Source organism: Pavona decussata, unplaced genomic scaffold (genome assembly GCF_977016875.1).
Source record: "Pavona decussata unplaced genomic scaffold, jaPavDecu1.1 SCAFFOLD_102, whole genome shotgun sequence".
NCBI lineage: Eukaryota > Metazoa > Cnidaria > Anthozoa > Scleractinia > Agariciidae > Pavona > Pavona decussata.
Window position 1 is genome coordinate 1,843,961 of NW_028145517.1, and position 12,068 is coordinate 1,856,028.

At 41.4% G+C, this 12,068-nt stretch overlaps 2 protein-coding genes across 2 annotated transcripts; one reads left to right on the plus strand and one right to left on the minus strand.

Annotated features, from left to right (window-relative positions):
- Window positions 1-717: 717 nt before the first annotated feature.
- Window positions 718-4,170, minus strand: LOC146471566 (uncharacterized). Its single transcript, XM_085120014.1, has 2 exons — window positions 4,013-4,170; window positions 718-2,704 (listed from the first exon to the last, which is right to left on the minus strand). Exons 1-2 carry the CDS (start codon window positions 4,050-4,052, stop codon window positions 1,794-1,796), a joined length of 951 nt encoding a protein of 316 aa, XP_084976140.1. The 5' UTR covers window positions 4,053-4,170; the 3' UTR covers window positions 718-1,793.
- A 4,797-nt stretch (window positions 4,171-8,967) lies between these two features.
- Window positions 8,968-11,669, plus strand: LOC146471567 (uncharacterized). The gene is made up of 2 exons (XM_085120814.1): window positions 8,968-9,461; window positions 10,513-11,669. The coding sequence occupies exons 1-2, from the start codon at window positions 9,437-9,439 to the stop codon at window positions 11,502-11,504; spliced, it is 1,017 nt and encodes a 338-aa protein (XP_084976940.1). The 5' UTR covers window positions 8,968-9,436; the 3' UTR covers window positions 11,505-11,669.
- Window positions 11,670-12,068: the final 399 nt, after the last annotated feature.

Sequence of the window (12,068 nt, forward strand, 5' to 3'; positions counted from 1 at the left end):
CTCCGTTTACAGCTGTTTCGTCAGAGGTTGTCCAAAAAAGCGTAAAAGCGTTCGAGACAATACCGAAAGGTAGTCGTGGAAATACACAATAGATTTCAATAAAAGCTCAGAATCCATAATACCTCGACCGTACAACGAAGACTTGAGATGGCGGGTAATATGGATTCCGTAGCTTTCATTTAAATTTATTGTGTATTTCCAGACTACCTTTCGGCATTGTCGCGTACGCTTTAACGCTTTTTTGGACGACCTTTGTCGAAACAGCTGTATATCCGTACTTCGTTGTTCCTCGTCTACGATTGATCTCCGAGAGCACGGTGGGGGCAAGACTATTAAGGACTGTGCCTACTTTTGTTACTGCGCATCTCGTGATACTCGGATTTCCTATGGGTGATGCCCACTAATATAGGGGAAACTATTCGGAGAAAGCAGAACTTAGCAAGTGCTCTTGGTATCCAAAAAGAAAACTGGGGGTTAACCATGCATTTTTCAGAGGCATTAAAGCTTCAATTTGGAAAAAACAAATGCCATACATTGCTTTGTATTTCATAGCTTTTTAGAATAATTGTTGTTTAAATATTTGTAAAAAATGCCCCGCTATCCCCAGTTTTCATTCTGGATTCCGGAAGCCCATGCTAAAATCGTCATAAACTGTACAAAAATACTTCTATATTTTTACGAGAATATTGTACAGGGTCTGTCGAGTCCCAAAGAGAATTTCCAGTTTTACGATTTAATATTTATTATTCATATACAAACTTAACATTTCTACAATGGTAATAGTTACACTTCAAATAACGAATGCGATAGAAAGTACACCAAATTTCTCCCATCAATTCAAGGGACCATGTAACTATTTACAACCTAAAATTCTGAACTTCGCGAATGGAGAATTGTTGTTTTTAATACTTTACACACAATTTTCGACGAAAGTAAACGCGGTTGAATAAAAATACACGATCAATATTTGGACTGAACATTTACGCTTTTCTTTATTTTTTAGCTGCTTCGAAAAATAACCCCGAATCGAATTTAACGGAGACTTTCGCGTATACTGTGCCATGAAATATCACACTGTACTAAAATGCTCACTTTTCCATGAGTTTGGTTTACTATACTTAACGTGGATTCTAGAAATAGTACGACTGAGTACAAAGATTTTAGCAAAGTGCTAATAAGAAATAAAACTCAGGAAGCTTCAATTAACTCTTTGTGAGCGACGAATTTGACCCAGTTGTTTTGAACGATGATAGCTAAGCCGTTTTGTACTTTTACAAGACGAAATCACCTACGTCTAGAGGACTTGTTTTCGCCTCTCCGCCGTTCTCACAAAAATTCGTCAGTGTAAAATGACGACGGCTATCTCGTGTTCCCGCCAAAATGACATTGGTTCACCGGCGCGCTAGTCTGAAATGTTAGCCGTCTTCTCCCCTTAACAGGAAGACAGCTGACATTTTAGACTACCCGCCACACCCTTTGCCTATTAGAGAACCTCGTTGTCGCACTCGCACCAGAATCTGATGTGAACAGGGCAGATTGCAATTGCGTGCCTATCGCAGACTGCTTAAATAGCTCCTTGACAACATCACGCTCCACGCAGACAGTGTGATCAAATCACGATTCGGGTAACTAATACTCCTAAATCCGTTAAAACAACGGCGCAACCTTTTCTTTTGAAACGATCCAACAGAGCTTGGCGCGAATTGCTAGCAACACTAAATTGGACTCCCGCGCGTAAGATGCGCAACGAAGCTTCCATGAACATGTAAACAATTGTAAAAGAGATTTCCCGGTTATACCATGATACGCAGCATTTTTTCCGCCCGCTTAATGTCCGTCTTAAGCTTTTTAACTTGTTTCTTCAAACTAGCGTTCTCTTTCTCCAAAGCGGCAGTCTTTTTCGCGATTTGAATTTCCCGCACGCGTTTCGCTTCACGTGATCGCTTAGCAGCTATATTGTTCCTTTGCCGCCTTTCCCAGTACTTATCGTCCTTAGTAGCCTTAGAGTTTGTTTTACGCGACCTTTTGGCAGGACAGGGAACCCCGAAATCTTCATCCTCATCATCATCATCATCATTATCATCGTCCTGTTCGACCTGGTATTCGTCGTCGGAATCGGTGGTCGTTGACCTAGATCCGTCTAAAGGCTTAGAATAATCGTGATCAATCTCAGCCTGCACTCTCTTTCGCCGAGTTCTGAGTTCGCGTTTAAACAAGTTCTGACCCGTTTCATCCGATGGACTTGTGGAGTCCTCGGCAGCTTTTGAAGAAATGTTCGTCTCATCCACAGAGTTCGCCACTTCGGTGGAAATATTGTCTGTCTGATTATCCGTTTCCTCAGAGGGCTGAACCCCAGCTTGTGGTTTTGAGTTGAACAACTCCGAAATGAGTTCAAAAGGTTCATCGAATTTATCATCAGGCAAGGAACTGCTCTCAAAAGTACACGAAGAAATACCAGACTTAAGATGCTTCGAAAACGCGTCGTTAAACCACATTTCAATGTCATCGTCGTCTTTAATTTTTATATGGCTATACAGCTTACTAGGGAATTCGCCGTCAAAGAGGCTTGCGTTCAGAGAACCGCAGAAAGTCGGATCCAGGTCATAGTTATCTGAAAAGAAGTCAACATCCCCTGTCAAGGGCGTTGAAGAAGACGAACCTAGACCACTGTCATCGCCATTCTGGAACGCAAAACATTCTTCACCTGTGGGAAGAAGACACGAGAATTACACACTACCCCGCAGAACAAACAGCAAACACTGTACAAATGGGGGGTGGGTGGGGAGATAATTGTTAAAATAGAAGTGGTCCAGATATTCGGCCGGAGCTCAACGCACTTCTCTAGTATGATGCAACCACGAGGAGTATTGCTTCTAGAGAATGTAATTGAGCAATGAGGACCACAACGTGGTGGCAGCGCGAAAGAACAGTAGGTTTAATGACCCGCCAGAAAAGATCGCTTTTTACGTGCGTGGTCCACTTGGACACATTTTTATCTGTCTTTACCTAAACAACAACACGAAATATCCAAATTCAGGTTTTGTAGAGCGCATGACGGTGCAGATTTCCATCGGTTCTTAATTGACTTGTTCGACTGAGTAAAATCAATTTTCAACTGAACCTAATATCTGTAACGCCAATATTTTTTAAAGTACTTTTTTGTTCTTCACATACTCAAAGGGAATACTGTTGCCAAAGCGCTTGCACTTCCTTCCTTGGAATCTTGTTGGTGAAGTTTGTACAGCTTGAGTAAAGAACACTACCTTGGGTGATGACCTCATCAACAACTCATGGGCGATGACGTCCTAATATCGATACCCATATCGGATCGATCGTTATATTGGTATGGGCCCACTATAACACAGCCTGTGAACGCAGACGTTTTTTCGGCTGTCGCTTATCTCCGCCGAAAAATATCGTGAGAGGGAAGCAACAGCCGGAATTACGTCTGGGTTCGCGGTTTTAACGCATTGGTGCGCGGGGGGGGGGGGGGGGAGATTTTGTACCACATTCTTATCCAATCCCTCAATTGTTCCCCACCGAGTACACCCTCGTACATAAAACATAAATGATGGTCACGAGATCAAATATAATTTCCTGTATAAATTTATCAAACAAGTCGTTAATTCGTCTGTTTTTTTTTTAACTGAATACACGGGTATAATTGTAAGAAAGAAAAGCAAACTTGTCGACAATTTTCACTCAAGAAACCGGAAGAGAAGAGTTATTTACCCCCCACCCCTCCCCTGCGTGTTTTACCCGGCTTATGAAAGAATATTTACAACTTGCGATGTTCCGGGTATGTTTCCTTCCACCTTTTAAATGATGATCGGTCGGAAATGATTGCTTTCTGTATTTTTGGTAAGTTGAAATATGACAGAATAACTACAAATAAAGCACAAAGTACATTGCTGATTTTAAGACAGTGCTTTTCGTTTTTGCCGGTACTACGGCCAACACGTGAATTAATTTTGAGACCGGTCTCCCAAAAAAAAAAAATTAATTTTCTTACCATGAAAGCTTTCTGGGCTTGCTGCCGACAGCAGTTCCATAGTGTGTCTTGATGTTTACAAAGAGTTCGACGGAAATAATCGGGGACCGCGCCAGTAATAGTTGCTCGCGAATATCTCAGGTGTGCTGCTCGTTGCAAACTGACGAGAAACTGCAGAAACTTCGTTATTTACCTTCGTTCAAAACACGTGCGCTTGGATGCGGCGACGGGTGAGAGGAGAATCTAATCTGCATACATTAGCATAAGAACATTACGTAATGAGAAATCTGATTGGCTTTTTCTGACCAAGTCACACTCAAAGTCACGCGTATTGAGCCGGTCAAAACTATTTCAGTCACGCGTAAGATGATTATATAAAAGCGACATGTCCGACGGTACACGTGCATGGGAAACGTTGCGTGACAACGTACGGGTGATCCCGCACATGGACAAAAGTTTTGGTCGCGATTTTGGGTTCATGACTTCACTCCAAAACAAACCAAATGTAAAGAGGAAAGAAGTTAATATTTTAGCTTTAATTTAAAATCAACTGAATAATTTTAGGAGGTTTTTTCTGCTATTTCCATATATTGTCACAGTACTTATGCAATGAACACCGTAACCACGGAAACACGTGCTTTGTTTTATAATATCGAGCGCCTCTCACGCTCCCCGATCCCGGGATCCCTTTCACCCAGTTCAGACACAGGTAAACCAAGTGTTTAGCTTGCGTAGCCTGTGTGACAGGCACATGGAAACTCTAAGGGGCGCGAAAAAGCAGCGTGAGCGCGGCCTGCCGCGTGTAGCCGGCGATTTCGAGGACAAAACCGCTACTGTAGCTACGCAGGCTATCTCAAGCTGTACGATTTGTGTTCACCTTTCAACTTAGCGCCAATTAGTAACCAATGAAGGGATCCTCGGAATCTAGTGAGCATTAAGGTGGGGGTTCACCTGAAAGCCGTTTTCACGCCGCTTAAAGTCGGTCAAATGGAAATGTCTTGCTTGCATTTCAAGCAATACAAAAACCCTCCTTTCATAACACAAATCAATGATTTGGGGTGTTTTATGAATTTTTGGGTGATTTTTAGGTATATTTAATTTGGAAGGAAATAATTTTTCTTGAAGGATTGGTAAAATTAAAAGAAATAAGAAATGTTGATAGAATTTGTAGTTAATGATTAATAGACGGATACCAAGTTAGTCCACTAGCAACCTGGGGTGCTCTTGCGTGGTTATCGACTGTCTGTTAGTGTTCCAAAAATCATTTTCTTTCTTCTATCCATTCTTAAAACCTCTTCAAATTTCACTCAAATTCAAGTAGAAGCGTGACTGAAAGTTAACGTTTTTTGTAGCCCAGTTTCGTTTGGAATTCCAGTTCCGTTTGAAATTCCAATATACACAAACTGATACGGTTGGTTAACGGTCTGTGCGGTTTGTCATTCGGTCGAAGTCGATAGCCTGCAGGGCAGGCTTTATTTTCACGTGTTACTTTTCTTCCGTTTTTCAGGCGTGTGGAAACAAGCACGAGGCGAGGCTGGCGAGCGCGAAGTAGGTTCAGAATTTCATACATGTGGCTGTATTACGCTGGGAAAGAAAATATGTACAACAACACTTGTCAGAAAGTTTGATCATGTTTTTTGCCGTTTTGTAGTGCTAATCTTGAAAGGCGTCTCTTCCGAGCCAGATATAACTCTTTAAAGAAAGTAAATTTGACTTTTAAACGTGGCTTTTTGGTCTGAAAACTAGCGAAAAACACTTACCGCTAGACAGTGTCACACTGTCTAGATAGCGGTAAGTGAATTACCTCAAGCGTCAGACTGAACGGCAGGAACGGAGTCACGTGACTTTTAGGAGTTTGCGGTTCGCAGGAAAAACCTGATCATTGTTACAGCGGTTACCAATAACACGCGACCTACGGCATTCAAAAGAGTCGGATAAAGTTGCGTCATCAATCAAAGAAAAGCCGTTGAAATTATTTTGAATTCTGACAAGATTCCAAGGTAACCCGACAAGAAACTGAGAATTTTACTTCGCTAAGAGAAGGTAAACTTTATTTAAATTGATTCTCGAGCCAGATCAAGCGCAAATAAAAGGTATTCTTGAATTAAAAATTTCAATTTTCACTACACGTGATAATTTACACACTTACACGCATCGCTGATTCAATTATCAGGTGTAGCGATTTCTAATGTTCAGTCGTAAAAAAACACGGCTTCGTCTAAACAATGCCCATTTTTTTTAGATAACCGTGCTTGGAAATTAACTTTCATTAAGTTTATCATCCGTCAGCGGATAAAACTGTCAATTTCTTGGTTTTGTTGCCTTGAAATGTTCTCATAATTCAAAATAATATTAACGGCTTTACTGACGTCCACCAAAACGCAACTTTATCGGAGTCTTTTGAAGGCGACAGGTCGCGTGTTATTGGTAACCGCTGTAACTAGTGCAGACCGGTTTCCTCAGTATATCCTTCCATGGTGGGAAAAAGGAGCTATGGCGATAGCAACCGATACTGACACAGTACATTTATCAGTGCAGGGATCAATTTAATAAAACGTCTACACTTGAAATCAACAATCTGAGCTGGGCCGGCTTGCTGTATTACAAAACCCTCTATCTGATCTTGCACCCTCTTAATACGAATAGACGTGACGAAGCACGCCAATGACATATCTTACACCTGTAACTTAGGCCCAGTTCAGACGCCGAACTTTTCATGAGCCGAACTTAACTCAAATTAAGGTCGGCCCAAATCACGAAAATCCCGCCTTTTGATTCAGACCGAACTAAATTAGCCGAACTTAATTTACTTGAAGCAAAACGTGCTCTCTACGAGAGACAGTATCTGAAATACGTTATAATAATTTATGCATTAGGTTCGGCTCATGAAAAGTTCGACGAGCCGTTCCAAAGCCGAAATTCCCGGCTGAGCCAGGCGCCGGGGAAGAACGGCTGAGCGGCGTTCCAAATTGAAGCACCCGTTCTCAACTGATTCAGACGCCGAACTTTTCATGTACTTAATTCAAGGTATTAGGTTCGGCTCTTGAAAAGTTCGGTGTCTCTGAACCGGGCCTTAGTCCAACAACCAATCATTGTCACGCAACCTTATTTGTAATGATCCTTTTATGTTTCTCACTTTTCTTTTTCGTTCAGGCTCGGAGGAAGGTTTGTATTGCAAACCGAAATATCGGGCCGAATAAACAAAAGCATATTCAGTTATCCTAGCCTTTGTTGCTTATTCTATTAACCCTTTCGTTGGCAGTTTCCTGGGGAACAATTTGTTTCCCGCAAACCTGGTTTATAAATCTGGCTGTAAGTCCTCAGCATTAAATGTTACCCCCCACAAACTATACATCATTTTACTCAGGATAAAATATCCTTTCATTTAGAATACATCTAATTGGCCATTGATGCTAACATAAATATTTTGAGCTGATTAAAATTTGAATAAAAAATCTGCCTTATGTGTTGTTTGTTAGTCTCACTCTTATAACACACCATATCTTCACAAGGGGACCATAATGATATCATTTGGATAAAGAATGATATTTGAGGATTTAGAAACTTTTTATTTCATCTAAATATCATCATCACAACCAAAGTTATGGCCATTTTGTCCCTGGCGGTCGGGTTTCAAGAAATTTGAACTTCCTCACCATATACAAAACAAAATCATAACAAAACTTTTGTAAAAGCACAATGTATCGCTGGGAGTGACTATTTGAAACCCTGAGCTTGTGTAAAGCAAAAAATATCACTCAAGACATTTAAATCTGGTGCTAAGACAAACAAACAGAAAAACACATGCCGTTGCTATCACTCTCAGCGTTCGAATCCCCAGAATTGCTTGAAGGGATGTTGTTTTCCTCATAAATATCCACATTCTCACTCTCATGGTGGTCTGAAATATCTTCTTCACTTTCATCCGAAACATCAGAAAAAACTTCCCCAGAAACATCGCTGCGTTCACTTCGTCGAATGGATTGTACGCCGACGCCATTTTTAAATGGAATACAAATCGAAGATGCCAGTTTTTTTTGGCGAAGAAACGGTATAAATCGAGCGAAAACATCCAGGGAAGAACACAACGAAGGAAAAACGTGACTGGACATCCTATAATAATCTTTAGTGCTCGTCACCTCCGCCGTTGGGATCAGTCTGCCGTCAGTATCTTGTATTTAAAATAATTTGCTGATGCAGGTCTACAAGTGATCCGGCACCACTCATCGGTTTGTCGCTGTGGAATTGCAGATTTTATTGTATTTGCTGTATTACACGCGCATACAGAAAATGAATTCAATGAACATTGTTACAAGTCTTAACTGATGATTACTGCACTCGTTTTTGAACTTTTCAATGAGTTTTTCTTTGTGTGCCGCATGTAAAACTGTCTAACGGCCTTGCTAGCTTGTTAACTACAAGTGTAAAACAGGTAAATCGGTGTGAGCCAGCGCAAACCTAGTGTAAACCAAGCCTGGTTTTCACAAGGGCATAAATGTTAAACAAAAGCACAGACGCCGCTTACGCAAGCGAGAACACCTGCGACATAAGCATAAGCACAAGAAGAGCTTATGCTTATGCTTTTGTCACAGTTTTCACTAATGAGAACGGGGGCGACAAAAGCACAAGCCCCTCAAGGCAGTCAACCGTGGCGTCCACCATCTTGTCTAACATCCGAGGGGAACTGGTATCGAGCCGATTCCGGCAAGAAATCGTTCTCTTTGCGTGCGTCTGTCGTTATGTTTATGTATCTGGTGTTCTCAGTTGCTTATCTTTATGCTTATTCCTATGTGCCAATGAAACCAGCCTTTAAGCTGTACAGTACTGTTCGTCTCGCGTTTAATGTATTGTTATTTTCGAAGTGCTTTGATTATTTTATTGCGGACAGCACATCGTAGTCCCGTGGGAGTCCCGCGTCATATAATGAACCCGCGGGAGCAATGAGTTGTGTCAAGCCCCGGGCTGTATATAGCTAACTAGAGATTGTGGATCATTACCAGGGACTCTCAACCTCGATGCTATAATGTGATAGCTAGATTTTTTGCGAATGCAGTGTATTTTATGATGTCTAACGCCGAACCATCCACCTACACAAGCTAATTATACCATTTTCAAGGCAACTAAATGAAATACAAACATGATTATACAGAAAACCCCACTCAAGGGAACAGGTCATTTGTTTTGTGAGTTTCTGAGCTACAGGGTCTCTTTGGATTTGTTTCAATAGTAACTATTGAAAGCTGTCAAAGTCTTTCTCTTCCGGAATGTACGATGTATATGACGTGAATTCATTACACCATCCCTTAAGTAAAACTAGAAAAACGTAAACAATGAAAACTAATTCTTTTGTACTGAGTTTTAAAGTCAGAGACTTGTTAGGCGCTAGCTGGCTCTGCCAAAGCTAAATCTGTTTGCACCGTCAGTGGGACAGCTGAATGAATCCAGATGGCGACTGCCAATTCTTTGCCAGGTCAGCGAATTTTGTATTTTATCGTTTTGAAAGAGGTTAGCTTGCTGTGCAAATGAAGACAAATTGACCGTATTCTAAACGGCCCGCAGAAACTTAACGGGAAGTAGGCGCGCCCGGTCACGTAGCATTGACTGCTACGGTAACCACCAAAACTGTTTATTGGGGGGTAGTTTCAAGAAAACTAATCTAACTCGACCTGTTGCACAAAACAATGCTTTTTGTTCATTATTTTCTTGCTTTTATACAACTCAGAGCACGTTCCAGTATGTTACTCGAAATCAGTGGCTGGTGTATTGTTTTACTAAATTTAAAGGTCCAACAATTGACTTCTAAAATATTATTCCATCATCCTATAGACATACAACAGCGACATAATTCTTGCGACAAATTTTACGTTTACCATGAGGAATAAAAGAGCTATAACTGTTTTATTTCTTGATTGCAAATGTCTCCACTGACAGATCCTAAACTACAAATACTTATTGAAATGTTATCGGTCTAAAGTACAACTTCAATTTATTCAAAGTTTTTGTTCAGTTCAGTGCACATGCAACCGGCTGAGTGGGCGGGTAAAAACGTCAAAGCAAGTTTTTCTCGATGCTTTCAGATCATCTGCCAGTTTTTTTTTTAAACTTGAACAGCATGATGACTGTGACAGATTATGACATTAATTCTTATTTCCGGCTCTAGCTCTATTTTATACTTTGCTTGGTCTTATTCTCAACAATTATGCAGCTGATTATTCACTTCATTTTTTTACGGATCGATCGCCATGAACAAAGGAAACCAGTAGAATAAAACGCGCCGACATTCCGACGTGATATCAATTGTTCTTATTTAAAAACAACTGCTCGCGTTGTTAGTTAGCATTTTCTGAGACCTACGTGAAATTAGGTACATAATTTAAACGTCGCATAAATTTTGCAGTTCCGGCGATTGAACGAATCTCTTTACTTGATCAGTTCAATTTATAAAACCAAACATCCATTCCCCACCGACGTCGCACCACAGCATTTAAAAACTAATTATAACCCTCTGATTTCGCTTTTAGGATTCGAGACTTTTTGCCTGAGCCCGCAAGATGCACGAAGTGACGCCAGCAGCTCTCCTTGTTCAGTGCTCGGACAGGATGACTTCGGCATCGATGTAAGCAGTCTTGACGTGTCTCAGTGTAATTTCCAAACGGAGCTGACTCGTCTTGACATGGTGTATTCTGCCCTAGATTGGCTAGATAACATAGATTCAGAGCAAGTTCCTGGAATAACCTCAGCGCTGGATCAGCAGTGCCTACAGTACAGTGTAATGGCCTTCAGGAACGCAAGCGCGGATGACGCGACAGCCGCAGCGTCCTTCCTCACGAAAGAGCAACAAGAGTCCTATTATGAAACGGAAGCGGAAATCAGTTTCATAAGTGGGCGTCATTTTCCACCGAAAGAGCGGTCACATCATGAGCAGACAGTATTCTACTGCGGAAGTGAGATTCCGCAGAAAGAAAAGCCGGAAGCGTTCGTCACAGGAAGAGAGATATGGCCCAAAGATGAATCACGTTGTGAGGCAGACGTTGCCCCTACCACTGGAAGTCAGTTTCTGTCGAAAGAGCATTTGTACTATGAATCTAACGCCTTGCACTGCGGAAATCAATTTCCACCAAAAGAAAAGCCATTTCATGCACCGAAAGTTGTTCCTACCGGAAGTAAATTTCCAGCTAAAAATATCCCAGGTGACCTGGTTGCTGGCCCCACCGGAAGTCAGTGTTCTTATCCCAAACCACATGCTCAGCAGAACTCGAAATGCGGAGGAAGGAGTTCTATCCCGGATGAATGCAAAGACGCGCGCTATTGGAGAAAACGGTCGAGGAACAATATTTCCGCGAAAAAGTCGCGCGCTGCCAAGAGAGTCAAAGATATGCACATTGCAGACAAAATTGAACAACTTGAAAAGGAAAACTCAGTGCTGAAAGTAATGCTTGCAAATGTTATGATGCAGCTACAACAGCAGCAGAAGCAACAACACCAACAGCCAAGTGCTTTCCAGTGGCAATAAGGACCCGAGAGGGAGGAAGGACTTTTTCACTTTTCCATGATAGCATGACCTTTCTAAGATGAAACCGTTTTGCGCGGGAGTACCTCGAGGTCACCACAACCATAAGGGAGAGAGAGCGGGTAACAGTTCTTTTGTTCCTTTTTTTTCGCCGGACTAAATAGAATGTTATATTGCATGCGTTGCAGTATTTACTCCTGATTATTCACTGCATCGACTGAAAATGGCGACTAGTACATTTTACCCAAAATTCTAAGCGAACGAAAAGTCGAAAACCCGAATAAAGCTGGAGGGTCATGAAAACGCACAGAAAAGTTCTAAAAAGTTCAAAACCTAACAGACACGATGTTATCAGTACAGGGACGAATTTCGCAAAAAATAATTATGGCTTTCTACGTGTCCATTAGCTGTTTTTAGGTTCGCAAGGCATTGCGGTAATTTTCGGCCGCCATCTTTTTCTTTACGGTGAATTGACGTCTATCACTCAAAACTAATGCATTTTAAACCCCAAAGCGTCCGAAATTTTTTGGGTTTTTTAATGTAACCCTTTCTATGGTCAGCTAGCAT